The sequence below is a fragment of the Sciurus vulgaris genome (assembly GCF_902686455.1).
Source record: "Sciurus vulgaris genome assembly, chromosome: 6".
Lineage (NCBI taxonomy): Eukaryota > Metazoa > Chordata > Mammalia > Rodentia > Sciuridae > Sciurus > Sciurus vulgaris.
In genome coordinates this window covers 140,192,820-140,216,596 of record NC_136466.1, presented here as the reverse complement: position 1 = coordinate 140,216,596, position 23,777 = coordinate 140,192,820, and the positions used below count along the sequence as shown (strand labels likewise).

Genomic DNA, 23,777 nt, shown 5'->3' with positions numbered 1-23,777 from the left:
AACTTTCTATTTTAAAATTTCAGGATATTAAAGCTTAGATTCTAGCTGGGTGCAGTGGTGTGAGCCTATAGACTCAGCTATTTCATAAGGCAAAAGGATTGCTTGAGCCCAAGAGTTTGTAAACAGCCTGAGCAACATAGGGAGACCTGACCTCAAAAAAACCCAAACTGAACAAAGAAAATGAAGATAACACCACCAAAAAACTTAAAAGATTCTTCTAAAATTAAGGAAAATCATTTTTTTAATTCTTCCTCATATTCTTCATGACTCTATTAAGGCAGAAACCTATATTACATTTAATTTTCCATATATGACCCAGAATGACCACTTAAAATAAATTCAGACTATGACGTGTATTCTCTTAAGACCCTTTAATCACCTTCCCCTAACTTCCCCCAACTTCATCTCCTTCTAGTCACTTCTTTGTTCACTATCTCCAATATCAGCTTTCTTTTTTGTGCCCCAAACACAACAAATTTGTATTCTGCAGTACTTCTGAATAGACTTGTCACTGTGCTTTGACTACTTCTCTTCTATTTCTATGCAGTTGCCTACTTTGTTGCCCTTGTAGTCTCAATTTGAATTTGAATGACGTCTTTTTTTTTTTTTTTAATTCCTAGCCAGGCACTTGCTACTGTATTATCCATTTTTATTATATTTATAGAACCTGAATTTATTTATTTATTTATGGTATTTGCCTACTAGAATGTGAGAAAAGAGTTATTGCCTGTCTTGTTCAGGACTGCTTTGTGTATGCCTTGAACACCGGCACTCAAAACACATTTGTTTGCTGACCTGTTGAAAGGTATCAGAAAGTCTCACAGTGGCCAGCTTTAGTCCTTTATATTCCTCTAATTTGACATCATAAATTAATGTGTCATTAAAAGCAAACCGATTCTTTACCTATAGGGAACCTCTCATTTCAATCTGCATTAAATTTACCTTTTGAGACCAATTTTTTCCAATTAGTGTCAGGAAAAAATTGGCTTTCTTTACTCTCAAGAAGGCTTTACTTAAACTGTCCTTCTGTATAGTTATGGTTCTTTTTCTTCAAACAAAAAGAAACCAAATTTTAAAAGAACTGTCTCTCTTCTGTTTTTCAAAGCAGAACTGTGTATGCATGGCAATTAATTAGCACTGACCAGCCCTTAAGGCTAAATATAAAGTGCTCTGTACATTAAGGGGCCCAATTACTAAATGATATTTATTCCCCCCTCCAACTCTAACCTCCTTCCAACTGAACATTTAAAAAGCAAGTAACATTACCAAGTTATTTAAACTATAACATTCTACGGCTGCCAATTAATTTGGTGCAGCCCATATATACAAGAAGAATGTAGTGAGGAAGAGAGCAACAAGTAATGCAATAGTTGGAAAAATATTCTTATTGTGGAAAATGACTAAGTGAGAACTAAGGGTCAATGGACAGGGCATCTCAAATGAGGAGGAAATTAGTTTGTGTGTGGTGTGTGTGGATAATGAATGTTCTTAAAAGGGAGTTTTCAAATCCAAGAATATAATGATTTTTGTAACAAGATAAAGGGTAGAGAACTATTAAAAATGGGCACTTAAGAGAAAAGATCTTACGTTTTCATTTTATTTTGTTTCTGTGGTACTGAGGATGGAACCTCAGGCTTCACACATGCTAGGCAAGCATCCTACCAATGAACAACATCTCCTAGCTCTTCATTAAAATTTTATTTTGAGAAAGGGTCTCACTAGCTGGGTGCAGTGGTGCATGTCTTTAATCCCAGCAGCTTAGGAGACTAAGGCAGGAGGATCTCAAGTTCAAAGCCAGCCTCAGCAAAAGTGAGGTACCCAGCAACTCAGTGAGACCCTGTCTCTAAATAAAACATAAAATAGGGCTGGGGATGTGGCTCAGTAGTTGAGTGTCCCTGAGTTCAAACTCAGGTACCCTCACCACCAAAAAAATAAAAATAAATAAAAATAAAAAGAAGCAAAGGTCTCACTACATTCAAGCTGTCCAGGCTTTAAATCTGCAATCCTTCTGCTTCAGCTGCCCAAGTAGCTAGGATTATGGTGTGTGCCAACATACATGGCTAAAGATGTTAGTTTTAAAGCAATATAGCACAATAAAAATGGCATAGAGAGATCCATATGGTAATGGTATCTAGGACTACATAAGAATGGTAAGAGTAATCTATTAGAAATGAAACACTAAAAGTCTGGATTAGGGCACAGACCATATGTTACTCTATTAAAAGTATAGCATGTAACAGGTAGTCAAACACGAGATTACATAACTTTAAGATATGTAGCTACAATTAATTTAAAGTTTAATAATGCTAATTCTTAATTATAAAAATTATAAATTAACCAAGGCCTTTACTGGAAATTGTCTTTTAGGAATTTAAAGTCATTTCATCTTTTGCATGTGAAGGGAACATCAAAAAATTCACATAACTATTATGACTAAGGAAGGAGAGAAAACCAAGAAAGCTTTGGATCCACATGTACAATATAATATGTATTTGCAAATCAACGCATGCACAATCACACTTCCTATTAGCCATAACTGGATTTTTTCTTTTGGTGCTAGAAATCGAACACAGGTTTTTGTACATATTAAACTTGTGTTCTACCAGTAAGTTACACCCTTAGGTCCACACCTGCACCCTGACTCTTATAAGATAAGATTTCACCATGATGCTCTGGTTGGCCTTGAACTCCTGGACTTAAGTGATCCTCCTGCCTCCTCTCCCTGAGTTGCTGGGATTATAGATTTGTGCCAAACACCTAGATCCATAAATGAGCTCTTTAAGCAATAATTCTCATCAATGTGATTTGATAACAGCTCTGTCTTGGTACCTTCTTTTGCTAAATCAACCAATCCCCAGTTTTTAGAAATAGCACTTACATTATTACATATGAAAATAGGTTAAATTAAAGATCGTCCAATATTATATCAAGTTGTCTTCTGATATGCTAATATAATTTAAATCTCCATGATTATCTTAATGAAATTCTTAATCCTTAATATATAAGCCTAAGACATTTTCAATAATTTAAACCAACAAAAGAACAGAGGAAAGTTTCTCAGAATTAGCAAAGCATTTAAAATTATAAAGGCTGTGAGGAATAGTTTTTGATCTTTAATTAAGAATAGTAATTAACTATTGTTATTAGGAAAGAGTCTAAAGACATACTCTAAGGGAAAAAAATTTAATATAGTTTTAATAAAGAGGGCCTAATGAGGATTATTTTATTACCTACCATACATTATTGAAAAAAAGAGAATTATAAACTATTGGTAAATCCAAGTAAAAGCAGAAAAATTCAACTTAAGTATAACCTGAATAGATTTCACTTCATCTGTGAAATCTGGATATAACTACATATAGCTCAGTATTCAAACATTATTCACAGTGAGAATATTATGCCATACCTATGCATGTCAGCTAATTTGGACAGGACACGCGCGGCATTACTAAAACTTCTGTTCTTCTCATAATACCTCCAGAGTAAATCCATGTAACGAACTTTGTTTTGATCCACTTTGGCCATTCGGACTAGATGTGGCTCCAGAAATGGAGAAGCAACCTAGAAATTATATGGTGACTCAGAAAAATGTTCTGAACACCTGTTGTTTTAAGTCAAAAATGCAGTATTTCTAAAACAACTACAATTTTGCTTTGTTGCATGAAATAAGCAAAATTAGAATCCAACATTAATAGATAAAAGAACAGGCAATTTTTATCATTATAAATGATTCTTGTTTTAACAGCTCATGAGTTTCTATAACAACTCAATTAGGTTGATAAAAATAAAAATTACAGGGTCTGGGATTATGGCTTACTGGTAGAGTACTCGACCCACATGTGTGAGGCACTGGGTTTGATCCTCGGCACCACATAAAAATAAATAAAATAAATGTACTGTGTCTGTTTACAACTAAAAAAATTAAAATAAATAATAGGCTCTGAGCTCAAAGATGCCCTTGAAATTAATGTCATGGGCTGGGGATATAACTCAGTTGGTAGAGTGCTTGCCTCGCAAGCACAAAGCCCTGGGTTCAAATCCCCAGCACCACAAAAAAAAAAAAGAAAGAAATTAATGTCAGATAGTCATTTTATAGACAAAGTAATATTGAGAGTAGTAAAAGGACATGTCTAAAGTCACACAATACCTTAATTGCAGAGATAAGATGAAGCTCATAATTCATAATCTAGTGACTTGTACTCCACAATATACATTATCCTAAACAACTTCTAAACAAGAAGAAAGTTAAAGCAACAGTCTACTTGGCCTCTTAGGAAAAGATATTATATACTTAGGTTTATATAACAACTGATGGTAGGTATAGGATGAGAAATGGAATTTCCTACAACTACATATCTGCTTAAATTATTGAGTTATGCTACTTAAAAATATAAATTAATAATATTGCAATAATAAACATTTTTTACCTGTAGTAGCTTATCTGCAAGGTCAGCTTGTATTAACCAATTATAAAGAGCAATACTAAAGAGCTCATCTTTGGATCGCTGAGCCAATTTGAGCATTTGTTCAAACTAAAATAAATAAAACAGCAAAAATTAGCATAGTTAAAGACTTCATTGCTGGGCATCACAACACTTTAGCTCTAAACCCTGAGTAAGAAATAAAAAATCCTTGAACTTCTAAAAGCTATTCCCTTTCCCCAAGTGATTATGCCACCACTACCTTGCAAAACTTCTAAAACACAGTGTACTCTCATAATGAAAATATGCTATGTCCCTTACGTGGTGTCCTGCTTCTTCATTGCTCAGCATATTGGGATCAGATGACAGCACTGGAGGACCAGGTTTTTTGGGTACACTAGGAGACTGAGGAGCAGCCTTACTTTGATTTACAAGTTCTTGAAGGGTGTCTGTAATACACTTGTAGCTGTTTAATCTGAAATAGAATGGAAAAGGGAACATGTTATTTAACTAGAAAGCAATTGATTTACTTTATAAAATTTAAATATATAAAAGAAAATAGTATACACAGGAATTTGAAGTCTACTTTGAATAAGACAATATGTATTTAGTATTAAAAATAAATCAAGGGGCTGCAATTGTGGCTCAGCAATAAGAATGCATGGCTAGCATGTGTGAGACACTGGGTTTGATCCTCAGCATCACATAAAAATAAATAAAGGTATGTGTCCTCCTACAACTTAAGAAAAAAAAAAAATCAAGCCAGGTGTGGAGCCACATGCCTGTAATCCCAGCACTTGGGAGGCTGAAGCACGAGGATCACTTAAACCCATGAGTTTGAGACCAGTGTGGGCAATATAACAAGACCCTGTCTCAAAAACAGACGACAAAATAAAAATAATACAAATCATATATATGAGAAATGTTTGGTTAAACGCAGAAGGGTAAAGTCATAAAAATGAATGTATTAACCAAAAAACATGTTTTAAATAGGTTTTATATTTTCTTTGTAAACACATCCTTTTTTTTTTTTTTTTTTTGCGGTGCTGGGAATCGAACCCAGGGCCATGTGCATGCAAGGCAAGCACTCTACCGACTGAGCTATCTCCCCAGCCCCAACACATACTTTTTAACAGTCTCAAAACTTCTCCTTCAAAATAAAATATTTACATTTATCATGAATGAAAATCCAATTTTTGTTTTCAAATGTTTTCCCCTTTGAAAAAATCAATAAAGGGCTGGGAATATAGCTCAGTTGGTAGAGTGCTTGCCTTGCAAGCGCAAGGCCCTGGGTTCAATCCCCAGCACCGCCAAAAAAAAAAAAAAAAAAAAAAAAAAAAAATCAAGAAAGTCTCAAAACCTCCAAAAAACTCCTTCCAAACCACCCAAACAAAAACAAAAAGAAAGAAAAACCCACAGATGTAGGTCTAAAAACATAATTTCTGAAGAATATTCTTCAAACTAAAATTTTATCTCTGGGCTAAAAATTTTAATACTGATGCAAGTCTTTCTAAAACCATCAAGTGAAGGCAAAATTAAATTTTATAAGGGTTGTACCTGGAATTTTATTTCCCTAATACTATCAATCAAAACTTTACACAAAGAAAAGCCTGTATCTGAAAGCTGACAATTGGCTAAGGTAATAGCATTCACCTTTCTTGGAAAGCCTGAAGTCCAACCATGTCTTCTTCTGGCTCTCCATGTTTATAGAAATGAAGTCCAAGACCCTGAGGATCTTTCTTCTCTGCAGCAGTAAGAGAAAGTTCCACCACACCCTCATAAAAACGCACTAATGGGAAAGAAAAGGATGAAGACTTAGGCCTATTAAACTGAATGTAATTTTCCTTAGAATAATCATAAAAGCCATACCCCTAAGATATATTAGTCTCCCTGGTGATAATATAGAATGTTTCTGGAAAGCCTATCAAAGGAAAAGGTCCTAACATGCTTTTCAGGCAGATAGTCAAAAAGTCTTTTTTCATATTTAAAATAACAGAAATTAGGATTTCAGTTTTTTGTTGGGGGAAAAAAATCTTGGGATACAAAATAGTAACTGTACTAACGGCAACAGCCTTTACATGAGGTTAGATCTGATTTAAAGTAATTTCAAAGAAAGGAGGCATGCTTTATTTTGGAAACTAGTAAAAAAAAATTTAAGCATCTAAAAAATAAATATTACAATAGTTCAACTAGACAAGAACTGAAACTCCAATGTTAAAAAGTTACAAATTTCAGGCTGAGGGTGTACTTCAGTGGTAGAGCCCTGGCCTAGCAAACTCAAAGTCCTGAGTTCAACCCCTAGAAAATAAAAGTTACATATTTCAAGTTATCATTTAGGCCACTGACAATGAAGGAGGATTTGCCTCTAGGAAGAGCTCATCATCATCTTGCTTCATTCACATACTGTCATCTATCCTCTGAGTTAAGTGAAAGATAAGCTGAACAGTTAATTTCTTACCTTGTCTATACTGAGTGCAAACATTGGAAAGATCCACTTGATTGCTGATTTTTTGATACTCCTTTAATGATTCCCTTAACATTCTTTCCTTTTCAGACTTACTTTGAACTTGTCGAGAACGCTGGAGCAGCTCATTCGCCTAGAAGAGATGATAAGGACTTAAAAATATATACAATCAAGTGGATGATGCTCTCAACAAAAGTTTAAGTCTATGTCTAAATTTATATGTGCTTTACCACCATTAAAAATAAAAACAACTCTACAAACTTACTTCTTCTTAATTTTAGGCAGAAAAGTTTTTGATCAAAAATATCCTAGCTATTCTTAATTCCTCTCACAAATATGTTAAGACAGTTTTGTCAGGTAATTCTCTTGCCTAGTCAATACATTATTGTTCAGCAGGCAGTCCATGTGACACTGATTTATTTATTTTTTCAACCTGTAGGAAAGGATCAATAAAAATTGTTCCATTAACTCTAATTCATAACAGATTTACTTAAAGTTTTAGTGATTTTCCTTAATTTCTAAGGAGAAAAATTCCCTTATTACTAAATTTCTAAATTTAGTGTTTTTCCTTACTTTCTAAACTTTTTATTTCTTAGCAAGACCTAAAAATATTATCAAATGTTATTTATATGACAAACTTACAAGCATACACAGATTAAAGAAAAGCATGTAATCCAACCCCTTGCTTAAGACAACTGAGGCCAGGACATATTAAGAGATTCCCTGGAGATCACACATTAAGTAAAACAAAACAGTTTCTGACTCCCAATCTGGTGTGCTTTTCATCATATCATGAAATTTCCTGTAAAAAAAGCAAAACAAAACACTGAAATAGGTAATAAAGCATCATACCTTAGAACAAACTGCATCATCAGTGCTATACAGAAGTGGGCAGATGTCCTGTAAATGTAAACTAATGCCATCAACAGCAGCATTATCTCTGATATAGCAGTTGATAAGAGAAGCAATTAATGCTCCTGTGAGTTCTTTGTCCCTGATTACCAGATCTTTGAAAGTGGTGATCTTCAGCTGCTCTTGAAATTCCTAGGAGGATAAGAGAAAAATCCTTTCTATCAAATTACAGAAACATTGTATTTCCACACAGAGTGAAATTTCTTTAATAACTAAAAAATTAACAGACTCTTAGTGGTATAGTTATTGCCTAGGATGTGTAAAGACCTGGATTTGATTCCCTGAACGGGCAGGGGACAGGCAGGGGGCGGGCGGGGGGGGCGGGGATAAAAAGAAAATAATGCTACAGAAACAAATTATTGCATAAAATCATATAGAGCTGGAAAACACCCCATAGTAGGTCTAGTTTCAATTGTTTACTTACAATTGAGAAAGTGAATCCCAGGTAGAGCTAAAATTAGGGCCAGGGCAACTGACTTCAGTTATAACCAGTAAAGAACATTTAAAACATAATGAGCTTACAGCTTGTTTTTCCTGAATAATGTTAAAATTCTGTTATTTGAGGTCTTATAACATTGGAATTTGTTCTACATTTTTAACAGATCTGCTTGTTAAAATGGAATTCAAAAGTATGAAAGTGATCTATATTATAGTAAAATGCTGTTTAGTGATATGACTATTTCCTTTTTCTAAATATCAACAAAATGTCCAAACTGCATTCAGATTTTTGCCCAAATATTTAATCTCTTTCCTTGAGCACATAGTTGGTGATGCAAGAAAACAGTTTTGAAGATAATCACAAATAAGCCAAAAAACTACCTACATTATGTTTATCACCCCTAACAAAACTTAAAATCAATATTCTACCTTGCATGAAAAATAAAGTTTTCATAACTAAATACAGTAGGTGGAATTTTTAATAAGGAAAAAAAAAGTATGTGCTGATAAAACTATCAACCAAAAACTCTTCACTGGACACTAGTAAAAGGAACTGGGATCACCTAACTTTGAAAAACGGTAATTAAGAATCAAGAATCAGGGGGCTTGGGATGTTGCTCAGTTGGTAGAGTGCTTGCCTAGCATGCACCAAGGCCCTGGGTTCAATCCCCAGTGCCACCACCAAAAAAAAAAAAAAAAAAAGTCAAGAATCAGGCATTTCAGGGTAATAGTCCTAGAGAACAAGGAAAAGTTATTTTTTATGGAATTGCAGTTAATAACTGTGGAAGGAATCAGTTTAGAATATTATGATTTGCAATCCTAAATGAAATAACCAAATCAGACAATGAGTGGTGATGGGCCTAATTAAAGTCTCACGGAAGATTTTACAATGGTAAAACTAAACTTAACACTTGAATCCAGCAACCAATCTTAGTTCCACTAAAAAGTAGGAAAAACAAAATTTTTGTGTTTTGTTAGTCTGATGAACAAACCAACACCTACGAAAAATTTCTATTCTTCACCAAAATAAATGATCCTGAACCTAATCAAGCCTATATATACTCAACTTTTATTTTACAGAAAACATAGGTGATATAACAAGTTCACTCTCTAAGGAAGGTAAAAAAAAACAAACAAAAAAAAAAACATGAGAATGTTGGACATTCTTTCTATAGGACTGATGATCTGATTTTCGCATGGCAATAGCAAGGAAAAAAATATATATATCCCTCCCCACTAAAATGAGGGTAAGATGTGCTCTATATTGAAAGAGATTTATAAGAAACAACAATAAAATTCAAAGAGTAAACCAACTGGATTTCTGGGGAGAAACAGCTTTTATCACATTCTTAAAGGGATATGTAGCCCAAATAAAAGTCATTGTTATAAAAAATATATTTTTGATAAACCAAGATTTCATTTACATCCCAGATATGAAGTTCCCATATAGTGAATAACTTGTGGTTTGACAAAATGGTTCTCTCAAGTTACCACATTTGCCTACAATCATCCTATAACATACTAACTTTATCATAATGTAATGCTTCCCAAACACAAGAGTAAGATTAAAACTTATGCAAAAGAGCCAGGCTTCATGGTGCACACCTGTAATCCCAACTGCTTGGGAGGCTGAGGCAGGAGGATCACAAGTTCAAAGCCAGACTCAGCAAAAGTGAGGCACTAAGCAACTCAGTGAGATCCTGTCTCTAAATAAAATATAAAATAGGGCTGGAGATGTGGCTCAGTGGTAGAGTGCCCCTGTGTTCAATCCCAGGTACCCCCCACCCCAAAGAAAAAAACACTTATGCAAAAGAAAACAAACTTGGTATTAGTGCAGGCCATATAGCCCAACTTGTAGAGTGCCTGCTTCGCATGCTGGAGGCCCAGGTTCGAGTCCCCAGCACTGAGCAATTGTGGAAATGACAAAGAAAAGCAACCGATACTGACCCTCCAAACTTGGTATTAACACAGATTTTTAAACAAAAACCTCACAAACCTTACCTTCTGAAGTTCTCCTACAATGACAGTAAACTGGTGTTCACAAAGAAGTTTCCATAAAGCCAGGGCCTGGTATGATTTTCGAACCAACTGCTGAATTGCCTGAAGTGACACCTTTTCACTCAGTTGAGCCTCTAATAACAAAATACAACAATTGGAGTTTTATAAAATGACAAAGATTGAACTGTTTACTTTAAGTAAAACTATAGATAAGGTTTAAATGCCATTATTCTCACTCTCCCCATCAAAGGCAACTAATCATCAGCTGCTGTATTTATGTTTTGGGGGGTTATTTTGAAGGGTGCCTAACCACTGAGTTACATCCCTAGCCCTTTTTATTTTTCATTTTGAGACAAGTATTGCTAAGTTGCTTAATTAAGGTCTCACTAAATTGAGGCTGGCTTCAAGCTTGCAATCCTCCTGCCTCAGTCTCCAGAATCACTAGGATTATAGGCATGTGCCATCACATCCAGCTATATTTATGTTTTTATCTTCTTGCTATAAATATGTGCATCTATAAGTACATATAAAAAATAAAAGTGTTGCTCTGTTTTTAATAATCACACCATTATTTTCTCAGCCCAGTTTTATGTTCACAGGTTATCCATGGTGATAAATGCAACTATATTTATTTTTGTCACTAAGTGTTTCAGCTACTCTAGTTTGGCCCATTTTCCACCTGAAGGACATTTAGATTGATTCCAGTGTTTTGCTACTAAATGATTATGATAAATATTTTTAATGAGGGTTTCCTGGAAAGCAGAGTCAAGTTTCTCCAGTATTGCATTTTTCAACCCTGGATTAATACATGTTGGTGGGTCATGAAATCAGTTCAGTCCATCATAATACACACTCATCCCTTAAATAGGAAATAGAATAAAATGAAAAAGGAAAGAAATAGAGTATGAAACAGGTAAGAAATTTTGTTTCAATTATCTATGTGTATGATTTTAAACATCTGCATTGGGCTCAGGTTGTTGCTCAGTGGTAGTGTTTGCTTAGCATGTGTCATGTCCTGGGTTTGATCCCCATTACTGCGGGACAGACAAATCATAAACATCATACTTGTAATCCCAGCGGCTCGGGAGGACAAGGCAGGAGGATCATGAATATAAAGGGAGCCTCAGGAACTTAGTGAGGCCATAAGCAAGAGACCCTGTCTCTAAATAAAAAATAAAAGGGCTGGGATGTGGTGGCTCAGTGGTTAAGCACCCCTACAAAAAAATAAAAAATAAAAATCTGAGTTATAATGTAAAATGCATATCTTACTACAGGAGAAGAATGTTTGATCAAACCTAGTCTAGGATGTATACTTAGAAGTAACACTGTTGGTTCTAAGAGTTTACATTCTCAGCTCTCACTAGATCTGACCAAATTGCTTTTCGATGTGGTTCAAAGTATAAACTGTCAGCAATTCAAATGCTCCCATTTGTACAAATCCTCATCAATGCTTGGTAATAAACTTAACATCCTAATGAAGTATCATGAGCTGTTCTGAAAAAATATACAAAATGGTGAACAGAAATCTAGGTCCATCAGAAAGGGAAGAAAGTAGGTTGGGGCTAAAGTAAATGGCTGGGTCTTAATTAAGATAGTTCTATCAGCCAGAAACAATAGAAGGCAATAACAATACTGATAGAAGGCAAAGGAACTCAGAAAAAATTGAAAGGCAGGGAAAATTTCTGGAAACATCTATTATTCCAATTCACACCTGAAATAATTGATGATTATAAGAACTTCTCGGTTCTTTTTGCTCTTTCTTGTTAGTATTTCTAATGGACACAAAGCATAATCAAATAATTCATGTTTTTAGTTCTGTGAAAAGACATATTACTAGCTAGGCATGGTGGCACATGCCTATAATTCCAGCTACTTGGGAGGCTGAGGCAGAAGGATTACAAGTTCAAGGTTAGCCTCAGCAACCTAGTAAGACCTCCATCTCAGGAAAAAAAAAAAAAAAAGTATCAATAACTACAAAGGTATATCATTAACCAGTGGGAAAATGAAAATCAAACTCAAAATGGGATATCACTTCATATCCACTACAATGGCACACAATGTTAAAAACAGAAGATGACAAATGTGAACAAAGATGCTGAGACACTAGAACCTTGTGAACTGGTAGTGGGAGTGTACAAATGGCACAGCCATCATGGAGAGCAATATGGCAATTCCACAAAAAATTAAAAATAAGCCAGGTGTGGTGGTGTGTAACTGCAGTCCCAGTTACTTAAGAGGATAAGGATGGAGGACTGCTGGAGCTCATAAGATGAGACCAGCCTGAACAACAAAGTGAGGCCTGGTCTTAAAAAAAAAAAAGTGCTTAAAAAGAAGTGCTATTTCTTTTGTAGTGGATATGATGGAAGCAACCCAGTACTCACTGACAATGAACAGTGGTAAAAACACCCGTAGATAAACAAAATGGTATATGACAGAATATTATTCAGATTTAAAAAGAGAGAAAATTCCTAAATACAGTATTCTAAGTGAATAAAAAGGTAACAAAATGAAAATTACTACATTAATCTGTTTACAGAAGGTGCTTGTGAGTAGTCAAATTCACAGAAATAAAAAGTACAATGGTGGCTGCTGGGGTCTGGACATAGGAAAGATAGGAAGTTATTGTTTCATGGGTAAAGGATTTCACTTTAGAAAGATAAAAACATTCTGGAGATGGATGTTGGTGACGTTGTTAACGGTTGTACTATGATGTGAGTATAGTGAATGCCACTTTAATGCCAGGTGTGGTGGTGCATGCCTACAATCCAGATACTTGAGAGGCTAACAGAAAGATCTCAAGTTCAAGGCCAGCCTGGGCAACCTAGTGAGACTCTGGTCTCAAAATAAAAAAAGGTTGAGGGTGTAGTTCAGTGACAGAACACTTGCTTAGCATGTGCAAGGCTCTGGGATTCAATCCCTAGTACTGCCAAAAAAAAAGTGAAAAATGTGTGTGTGTGTTTATACACATATAGTGATATGACAATTACAAAATCATAAAAAATGTGTGTATCATGTTTACTGGTGGAGGAAAGAACAAAAATTTGTGGGCTATAAGAGTTATGGAAACAAAAAATTTCTATATTGTCCCATTTTCCCAATCATATTAATACTTAAATAAACATTTGTGTTTTCAAACTAGATCTTTTTAAGACAAGTTCATTGTTTACTATTCAAGTAATAAAATTCTTTAGTGGGATCATGTACATGTAATGGATCAAAAGCAGTAATTTGGGCTGGGGCTATAGCTCAGTGGCAGAGTACCTGCCTAGCATGTATGAGGCACTGGGTTTGATCTTTAGTCCTACATAATAAACAAACAAATAAATAAAGGCATTCTGTCCATCTACAGCTACAAAATAAATAAATAAAAGCAACAATTTACCATGAAACTTCCTCTGTAACTCCTGTTGCATTTGCTGAGTATTTCCGTTTTCAGGACGCATGAATCCCATCAGCCTCTGCTGCACTTTGGCAGTAGCACTGAAACAAATTATAGAACATGTCTGTGTGTACATAATAATTTTTTTCAGATGTAACTTAGATATAATACCATTAACCACTTAAAATGTACTACTGCAGATTTTAAAATGTTATCTATGGGATTGAGCAGCCAACACAAGCGCTGGTTGCAATGAAAAATGAAAAAGTGTTCAAATAAGAAAGAGTTCATAATTAAATAAAATTGATGACAAGGAAGAAAATTTATCAGAGACTGAACAGATGCTACTGAAAATGACTGCGGTTAAATCAATTAAATGACTGAAAATATCAACTAGAAATTTTCCTAACCTGGAGGAAAAAATATCAAAGAGAAGATAAAGGAAGGAAATGATGTAATAGAAGAAACTGAGGCTAGATTCAGGAGAGTCAATATGATTCTCCAAAGAGAATAGGATAAGACGTAGGACAAAGAGAATATTTTAAAAAGTTAAGAATGTACTAATACATGCTGCAACATAAATCTCAAACATAAGCCTCAAAAACATGCTAAGTGCTGGGCAAGGTGGCACGTGCCTATAGCAACTTGGGAAGCTGAGGCAGGAGGATCCCAAGTTTGAGGCCAGCTTGGGCAACTTAGAGAACCTGTCTCAAAAAGAAAAAGTAAGAAAGGACTGGGGATGTAGCACAGTGGCAAAGCATCCCTGGGTGTAATCCCCAGTACCAATTAATCAACCAACCAACCGACCAATCAAGCAACAAAGAAACCCACAAAACTACAACAAAAAATTCTAAGTGAAAGAAGTCAGTCTCCAAAATTGCATGGTGTATGATTCCATTCCTATGAAATGTTAAGACTAAATAGATCTATAAAGATGGAGTAGATTGCTAATTGGGGCTGGAGAGTGGAGCAAGTAATAATTGCAAATGAACAGAAGCTATCATCTCAGTGACAAAAATGTTCAAAAACTAGTCAGATGTGATGTGCAACCCTGTCATCCCAGCAACTGGGAGGTGGCAGCAGGAGGATCATATGTTCAAGGCCAGCCTCAGCAACTTAGAGAGACTCTGTCTCAAATAAAAAATAAAAAGGGCTGGGAATGTGGCTCAGTTTTAAAGCACTCCTGGGTTTAATCTCAGTTACAAAAATAAAACAAAATAAAAAAGAAATGTTCTAAAACTCGATTGTGGTGGTGATAGTTACATACTTCTATATACTAAGGAAAAGTTACTGATCTGAACATTAAAATGAGTGAAATTTATGTAAACTAGATCTCAAAACACTGCTAAAAAAGATTTCCATACTGAATGAAACTAAAGTTGCACACGATAGGGCTGGCTGAATTAGTACTTTTTTTTTATAATAATTTCTTGGGGCTGGGGTTGTGGCTCAGTGGTAGAGCGATTGCCTGGCATGTGTGAGGCACTGGGTTCGATTCTCAGCACCACATAAAAATACATGAGTAAAATAAAGGTCCATCAACATCTTAAAAAAAAAATACTTAAAAAAATAATAATAATAATTGCTTAGATGTTGATGGACCTTTATTTTATTCGTTTATTTATATGTGGTGCTGAGAATCAAACCCAGTGCCTCACACATGCTAGGCAAGTGCTCTGCCACTGAGCCAGAACTCCAGCCCCAAGTACATGCTTTAATATAATTCTATATCAAAGGTCAGAAAAAAATTATATATCAATAAAATGCAAGAAAGGAATTTAACAAACTTCAATACTCATATAGAAATACTCAATTTAAAATAGAAATGGATGGATACTTTCTTATCATTATACTAAGGGGAAAAAAGCCAGATATAGGGGGTCATAATGCATATTTCCATTTCCATAATATATCGAGAATAGGTAGGTTCAGGGGCTGTGGTTGTAGCTCAGAGGCAAAGTACTCACATATGACCAGCATATGTGAGGCACTGGGTTCAATCTTCAGCACCACATAAAATAAATAAACAAAGGTATAGTGTTCACCTACAACTAAAAAAATTAAAAATAAATTAAAAAGAATGGGTTGGTTCATTGTGAAAGAAAGTAGATTAGTTGCTAAGCATTGGGAGAAAGAAAATGGGGAGCAACTGTTAATGGACACAGGGTTTCATTATGGCATGATGAGTGTTCTGGATTGAAATAGTGGTGATTGCATAACCTTGTGAATACACTAAAAACTACTGAACTTATGCTTTAAAAAGTATGACTTTTATGATAGTGACTTATATCTCAACAACAAAAAATACAATGAAAAGAAAAAAGTGAAAAAAAAAAAAAAAAAAGAAAAAAGTGAAGAAATAAATAAACCCTATTTATCCTTACTTTGGATTTCCTAATGGTCCTCCTGCAAATTGGGAATTTCTGTCTAGAAATTCCTGCAAACCTTTTAATTCTTGTAGCACTGACTCCAGAAGTTGGCAGGGAACACTACTTTCAATCTGTAAGAACCAAAGAATTTTCAAAAGTTAAATACTAGAAAAGTGTGTATACATAAAAAGTGTAAATTCTGTATAGCTATAACTGTATATGTACAATTTTAATTTTGCAGTGTCCTATTTTTGTAAATAGTACAGCTCTTTCTTATATCAATTCACTTCTTGATGACCAGGATATAGTGCAATGAAGGACACTAGTGTCTCTCCTCTCCTGCTCTGGGTAAGACTGATGTATAATTTATGTAGAGTAAAACACAAACATTGGGCTGGGGAGATAGCTCAGCTGATAGAGTGCTTGCCTCACAAGCACAAGGCCTTGAGTTCGATCCCTAGTACCACAAAACAAACAAACAAACAAAAAAACCCACAAACATTAAGTAAATATCTTGATTACTTTTTACATTTTGTGGCTGCCATCCAGACCACAGTACAGAACATTTCCAACACCCAATGAAGTTTCCTAATGTTCTTTACTGGCTCTTTGACATCCCACCTCCAACCTCTCTTATTTTTATCATACACATTAGTTTTACTTGTTCTTAAACTTCATGTACATGAGATAAATGAACTCTTATTCTTACAAATGTGGGCTTTAAGAGAATATCACAGTTAAAAAGGCATTTTGTACCTTTCTGTTTTAAAAAGAATAACTTAAAACATTTGCATATTTCAGATTCTTTTTTTTTTTTTTTTTTTTTTGTACTAGGGTTTGAACACAGGGTACTTAACCACTTAGCACTTAGTCACATCTCCAGTCCTCCTGCCTCAGCCTCCAGAGTTGCTGGGATTACAGACTTGTGCCATCACACCTGGCTATATTTCAGATTCTTTAAAGAAAGTTTTCCTACCCAAATCTGTGATAGTATAAAATTTTAAAAGATGTTTTCTTAAAACAGTCTGGGAAGTATTTCATGCACGGAAATTAGTGCTGGGTCCTTGGAGGTACTGTGCATATAAACCAAAGTATAAAATAATAAATTCAGACAGATTTAACATAATAGCACTGACTCTATTTACTCCTTATAACAACCATATAAGGAAGATGTATTATTCTTCTCTTTTTACAGTGAGGCATTGGTCTCCGAAATGTTAAGAAATTCACCCATGATCAGACAGTTAATAAATAGTAACGTTAAGCTGGGTGCAATGGTAGATGCCTATAATCCCAGCAGCTCAGGAGAGGCTGAGGCAGGAGGATGGTGAGTTCAAAGCCAGCCTCAGCAAAAATGAGGCGCTAAGCAACTCAGTGAGACCCTGTCTCTAAATAAAATACAAAATAGGGCTGGGAAGTGCCCCTGAGTTCAATCTCTGGTACTACCCCCACCACTGCCCAAAAAAAAGATAAAGATGAGATTTAAACCAGGGAGTGAATGGTTTATTAGACATGAACACAAAAACCTACAGAAAAGAATAATCTTATTTACAACATCAATATGAAACAGAGCTTGGGTTGTGGCTCATTGGCAGAGCGCTTGCCTAGCATATGTGAAGACTGGGTTTGATTCTCAGCACTGCATATAAATAAAATAAAGGTTCACTGACAAATAAAAAATATTTTAAAAAGGAAGAAAAATGTAAAACAATTTAATAATCATTATTGCTATCAACTGGTTATATACAAAGAGCAGGATGATAGTGCATATACTTACTGCCATGATCTCTCTGTTACCACTCTTGAATACCCTCTCCACAACCAAGCTAGCATCCCAAATATTTCTGAAACCAAAAAATATTTTAATAATTGTGCTGTTAATGAATAAGAACAATTACAGTATGTAATAAATTTCTTTCTGTAGTAATGTAATGGCTTTATTCAGTTTTTTTTTTTTTTTTTTGCGGTGCTGGGGATCGAACCCAGGGCTTTGTGCTTGCAAGGCAAGCACTCTACCGACTGAGCTATCTCCCCAGCCCGCTTTATTCAGTTTTTAAAACAGTATTTAACATTTACTAAGTGAGCTAAAAAAATGGAAAATGGGAAATTTTCAAAACCAAATTTACCCATTATTTCAGATAATGAAATTCTTCTGAAGAATAATCAAAAGGCTCTGGGTAATTAATTGTAAACAGGGAATTTATATTTTAAAAAAATTATAAAGGAATTCTATACTGTTTTCACATTTTTAAGCAAATGATATGAATGAAAGCATATATTTCAAATCTATGAAAAATATGTACTAGATTTGATAGCTAATTAGATGATAATGGTAGATTGATTGCAAAAATAGTGGAAATTCTTACCCTATTCCTATTCCATACAGAGTATGACTTTAATACCTCTCTTTTGAGGAGCTGTAGTCTATTTCCCAACTTCTCTACCTGGATTTGCTAGATCTGGCCCTCTGGCCCAGGGAATGAGGCAGAAAAGTGAATGATGGGCTGGTTCTGAGCCTAGGCATCGGGAGGCTTGACAATTTTCTACTCTTTCTCAAGGACCCTGCCACCAACAAGTGAATGGCCTCTTGAAGGATGAGAGACCATGTGGAGAACAACCACGCTATCTCAACTGAGGACATTCTGGTCATGCCCCTAAATGTTTGAGAGTCTTTCCAAGATAAAAAAATTCTCACAGCTGAATGCCTGTGCATGTGTGAGCCAAACAAATCCAGAACTACCCAGCTGACATCTAGACACTTCTCACTGAATTATGGGGTGGTTTGTAATGTATATTATTAATATGTATATATTCTGATGCTAAGCACACACAAATAAAAACATAGTACTTAACAGACATATAATAAAAAGGCTTAGACACTAATTTTATCAATGGATAAATGAGTTAGAAGTAAAATTTAATAGGAATAAATGATGTCCCAAATTTAGTTAAAAATATTTCACTATTCAAAATAGGAAAAATACCCCAGTAACACTGGAGGCTGCAATAGGAAGACTGCAAGTTCAAGGCCAGCTTTGGCAACTTCAACTTAGCAAGGTACTGTCTCAAAAAGACAGTAGTAGAATGCCCCTGCATTCAATTCCTTATATCATGATGAAAAAAACAAAAGGACAAATGAGCAATAGTTAAGAATTCCTTGAAAACTTACCCCATTATCCGAGAAAAATAAATGCAAATACCATTGTGTTTTCCAGAGTATACAATCTCTGGGCCAGTCATACAACTCATACTTGTGGCCTGAGCTGCTGGGTTTCCCATGGAACACACAGGAGTTGACATAGCAGGAGGCTGTATACCTATAAATGAATAAAAACAAATCTTTTAAATATTCAGAATTCTCAATAACTCAGGTTTTTTGTTTCTAGACACAAAGAGAGGAATACTTATAAAAATAATTGAATAAATAGATACTTTTTCTTGCCAAGAAGAGTGACAGATTTGGATGGATTCTCCCAGTTAAGACTTACAAGTGTTGAAAATGCAGAATGAAAAGGCAAGAAAACTTGCTATCATAGCTCCTAATACTACAAATGAAACAAAACTATTTACACTAATTTCAGGGCCCACTTAAATCCTAAAATCCAATAAGGGGATATCTAGGCACAATATTTGAGGAGCTCCTAAATAAAGTCATTCATGGCCAAATGCCAGTACTTGTTTAGATGTCAAGCAATAAAATGACATCTATTAAATGACATTTTTTTCCCAAGAGAACAGGGCAAGTTAATCTTTTTCACACTAAAAATTAAAACCATGTTAGCTCTTCAAAAAGAAGAGCAGGGCTGGGGAGATAGCTCAGTCGGTAGAGTGCTTGCCTTGCAAGCACGAGGCCCTGGGTTCAATCCCCAGCACCACAAAAAAAAAAAAAAAAAGAAGAGCAATAGTGATCCAAAACAAAGAAAAGTGGTACCTTGAGATGGTGTTCCCAAAAAGGATGGATTTGGATATGGACTACCACTGGGAACAGGAGAACCTAAAAAAGAATACAAATAGTTATAAAATAACATGCCAATCATTTGAATCTAATCAAAATGAGGTACAGAAGCTATTTGTTAAGTGTGAATGAAGAACAGAACCACCCATGAGATATTTGAAAGTTACTCATTTCATTCTAGTAAATTCTTAAAATCCCTACTTTGGAAAACACTGATAATATGAAGTTCTTGTTATTGAATCATTCATTTCTTTTCCATTCAATAAATACCAAATGAGATCTGTAAATACTATTGGTTATATCTTCTTTTGCTTCATAAAATAAGAATTCATAGTAATATCATCACTTTACATGTCACAAACTATAGACTTATCCATTAATAATACGGTAGCAATAAAACAAGATGTAAAGCTTTACTGATTAAAATATCACAGTTTCTAAAATTCATACTATTATAAAGTTTCACTTCAATGTTTAATACTCACTAGCATAAACAGGAGATCCCAAGATGGGACCAACATTACTCGGAGTGGGAAGAGTAGCTGGAAATCTCATCTGTGCTTCACCACCGTACCTATTTGTATGACAACAGAGGCTGAATTTATTCAGTAAAGTTATCTATCTTAAAAGCTCGAATTGTTCCTATTCCCGTTTAGCTTCCAAATAAATGCTAAAGACTTAATGTATGATGCTGACAGTGAAATATATTCCTAGGATACATAACAAGTACTTACTTAGTAAAGGTTGACTTAAAACTGTTACCAGGGACTCCGATAACTTCTAAAATATCATTGGCAACACACAGTTTATTTAGTGAGGAAATGGTACTGTTATTTTCCTAACAGATTCTGGCTAATTTTTTTTTTTTTTTTTAAATCTCTTTGAGGGCTGGAGTATGGAGTATAGCTCAGCAATAGAGCACTTGCCTAGCATATATGAGGCCCTGGGTTTAATCCCCAGTACTTCAAAAGTTAATAATAAAATCTCCTTTATTTGCAGGGTACTGTAGAATTGAACCCAGGGGTACTTTACCACTGAGTTTCATCCTACTCATTTTTATTTTTTTGAGGGTCTTGCTTGATGGCTTAGGGCCTTGCTAAGTTGCGGAGGCTGGTATCAAACTTGCACCTCCTGCCTTAGATTCTCAAGTCACTGGGATAACAGGTGAATGACACCACATCTGGCTAATACAATCTCTTTGAAACCAAGTTTCCTTAATGTGATTCAGAATCCCTCAGAAACAATAGCACACAGACAGCAGAACTGGTAGTGTCTGAGGAAGTAAAAAAAGGTGAGAAAGTAAATGAGACCGAAGTGTGAACAGACTAGACAGAAAATGTTAGAAAACAAAATTCATAAATTAGGCAAATCTATTTCATCAGCATCATAAGCTTTCCAGAATTGTACCTTTTGCAAATGAATTTTAGTAATTTCCCTATGTGGTTATTCAGCTGTTTGGAGAGGCCTTAAACTATCACACTAGCAAAGCAACCATTTAAAAGAGTGGCCCGGTAGAAAAAAACCTGACATACCTGAAGAAAGCCCGCGTTGCCCAAGCAGATACTTCTCTGTCACAGGCAGCGGTAGAGCAAGCTAGGATAAGGCAAGTTGCACAAGCCTGGTCTTCCTGTAGAAAAAAACAAAAAACATAAATATATATGTGTATATTAAATGTAAACATTCTAAAAGAAATTTTGTTTAAATCTGTCCTTAGCACAAAGCAGGTGGTCTATAAATAATGGCTAACTGAATGAAATTAGCTGGTAGTAAAAGAGAAGCAAACACTACTCTTTTATTTTCTATTGTTTTCATTTTAGTACTGAGGATTAAACCCAGAAGAGCACTAACAGTCACATCTTCAGGCCTTTTTCAGTTTCTATTTTGCGACAGGGTCTTGCTAAATTGCCAAGACTGGCCTTGAACTTGTGATTTTTCTGCCTCAGTCTCCTGAGTCACTGGGATTATAGGTATGTGCCATGGCACCCAGCTAAGAGCTAACATTTATTGTGCATGCATCATGTGCCAGGCACTATTTTAAGAGTCTGGCATATGTTATCCCTTATACCACATATTGATAATAATGCATATTTTACATTTTAAAAAAAATTGAACCCTAGAGAATTAAAGTAACTTACCCAGTGGTGGAACTAAGATTTTTAATAGTTGGTTTGTATGCAGGATCTATACATTTAATTTTCTTTTTTTGATACAAGGGATTTAACCCAGGGGTACTTTACCACTGACATATATCCCTAACCCTTTTCATTTGTGTCAGGGTCTGACTAAATTGCTGAAGCCCTTGCTAAGTTGCTATGGCTAGCCTTAAACTTGTGAGCCTCCTGTCAGCCTCCAAAGTCACTGGGATTACAGGTGGGCACCACTGCGCCCAGATATACACTTAATTTTGATCTGTTCTTGATTTTAAGCTAAGCACTACCAGTTTTAACCTCATCAATTCTAGGTGTAGCTTTGAAATACTAATGCCCCCACATTATCCCCTCAAATTTCTTCCTCAGATCATTAAGAGTGAGCACATGTGCATACAAGAATATACCAGGCCATAAATGTAATGTCTCAGGCTTCTCATAAAGATTAATTTAGGACTGGGGATGTAGCTCAGTGGGTAGAGTGCTTGCTGAGCAAACACAAGGCCCTAGGTGAATCCCCAGCATAGCAAAAAAAAAAAAAAAAAAAAATTAATTTATTGTCTAACCTGAGTATCAGACTTTTTAAGAGTATACTTTAATAAGAATTTATCTAAATCAGAGAATAAAAATCTGAAAGAAATCTTATTCTACTTTCAAAAGTCAATATTCATATAGTGACTCAGGTAAAGAAGACTATCTGTTTATTACATTTTAGTTCCATTTTATGTCAAAATGTGACTAGTACTCCATTATTTCACTGTTTAAAATATCATCAACCTTAAAAAAGTATATCAATAATTACCTGATGCAACTTAAAGAATCTTTCAATCTCTTCTCCATCTCCACCCACGTTGCTCACGAGTAAGTGCCTCAGTTGATCTACAGGTCTAAGTTTATGAAACATAAGACTACCCTAAGAAATTAAAAAGAAAGAATATGAATAACAGATTTAACAAACTTGGCTGGTAGCAACTGACAATGTACCTTATTAAATCAAATAAATCAAACAACAACAAAATAACTTCAAGAATACAAAATAAACTGGTCAAAAAGACTGTCCACATTTCAACTCCCAACCTACATGAGATCTATATATCTACAGAGAAAAATTAGAGAAAAATATACTGCCCTACTCATGCTGCCCCTCAAACCAGAGGATTAAAGACAGATTATTCATTAATTATGTTAGCACTATGGATACCCATTTGAATAAAAATGAAGCTGGATCCATACTCATACTTTTTACTGGGATAAATTCCAAACATATAAAAGATTTAAAGGATAAAATAAAACCATACTAACACTAGAAGAAAATCGGAAGCAACTACAGGTGAATTCTCTTATATATCTCAGAGTAAGGAAGCAAAATATGACATAAATTCCTAAAGACCACTTAATAATCTTAATAAACAAAGCCAAATGACAAATCAGGAAAAATATGAGGCTAAAATCACAAAAACATCCCTGATTCATAAATTTCAATACTCTCTTTTACAGTTCCAAAGGGCAACTCAATAGAAGTATAATTGTCCCCCCTTATCCTCACTAGATACATTCTAAGATCCCCCCTAGTGGATGCCTAAAACTATGAATTGTACCAAAACAAGCACTATGAAACCATAACATTTGATATATTAACAAAGATAGCTACTGAGTGACTAACAGGAAGGTAGTACATACAGCGTGGATAAACT

At 34.9% G+C, this 23,777-nt stretch overlaps 1 protein-coding gene and 1 long non-coding RNA gene across 5 annotated transcripts in view; one reads left to right on the top strand and one right to left on the bottom strand.

Moving 5' to 3' along the window:
* Positions 1-7,155, top strand: part of LOC306664720 — a 33,479-nt gene extending 26,324 nt beyond the window's left edge. Inside the window, exon 2 of the long non-coding RNA XR_013764785.1 lies at positions 6,976-7,155. This is a non-coding gene — a long non-coding RNA (uncharacterized lncRNA). The remainder of the gene's footprint in view (positions 1-6,975) is intronic.
* Positions 1-23,777, bottom strand: part of NUP155 (nucleoporin 155) — a 60,237-nt gene that overhangs the window by 13,544 nt on the left and 22,916 nt on the right. For all 4 annotated transcript variants that reach the window (XR_013764782.1, XM_079145737.1, XM_079145738.1 and 1 more), the window contains exons 14-28: positions 22,886-22,996; positions 21,469-21,563; positions 20,422-20,510; positions 19,913-19,975; positions 19,151-19,298; positions 17,759-17,825; positions 15,997-16,112; positions 13,616-13,713; positions 10,237-10,367; positions 7,738-7,929; positions 6,880-7,018; positions 6,075-6,210; positions 4,743-4,896; positions 4,428-4,532; positions 3,407-3,561 (exon numbers count right to left, since the gene is read on the bottom strand). Coding sequence is in view for 3 of the 4 variants with exons in the window: in XM_079145737.1 (XP_079001863.1) it covers positions 3,407-3,561; positions 4,428-4,532; positions 4,743-4,896; positions 6,075-6,210; positions 6,880-7,018; positions 7,738-7,929; positions 10,237-10,367; positions 13,616-13,713; positions 15,997-16,112; positions 17,759-17,825; positions 19,151-19,298; positions 19,913-19,975; positions 20,422-20,510; positions 21,469-21,563; positions 22,886-22,996 (1,799 nt within the window). In the remaining variant the exon portion in view is untranslated. The remainder of the gene's footprint in view (positions 1-3,406; positions 3,562-4,427; positions 4,533-4,742; positions 4,897-6,074; positions 6,211-6,879; positions 7,019-7,737; positions 7,930-10,236; positions 10,368-13,615; positions 13,714-15,996; positions 16,113-17,758; positions 17,826-19,150; positions 19,299-19,912; positions 19,976-20,421; positions 20,511-21,468; positions 21,564-22,885; positions 22,997-23,777) is intronic.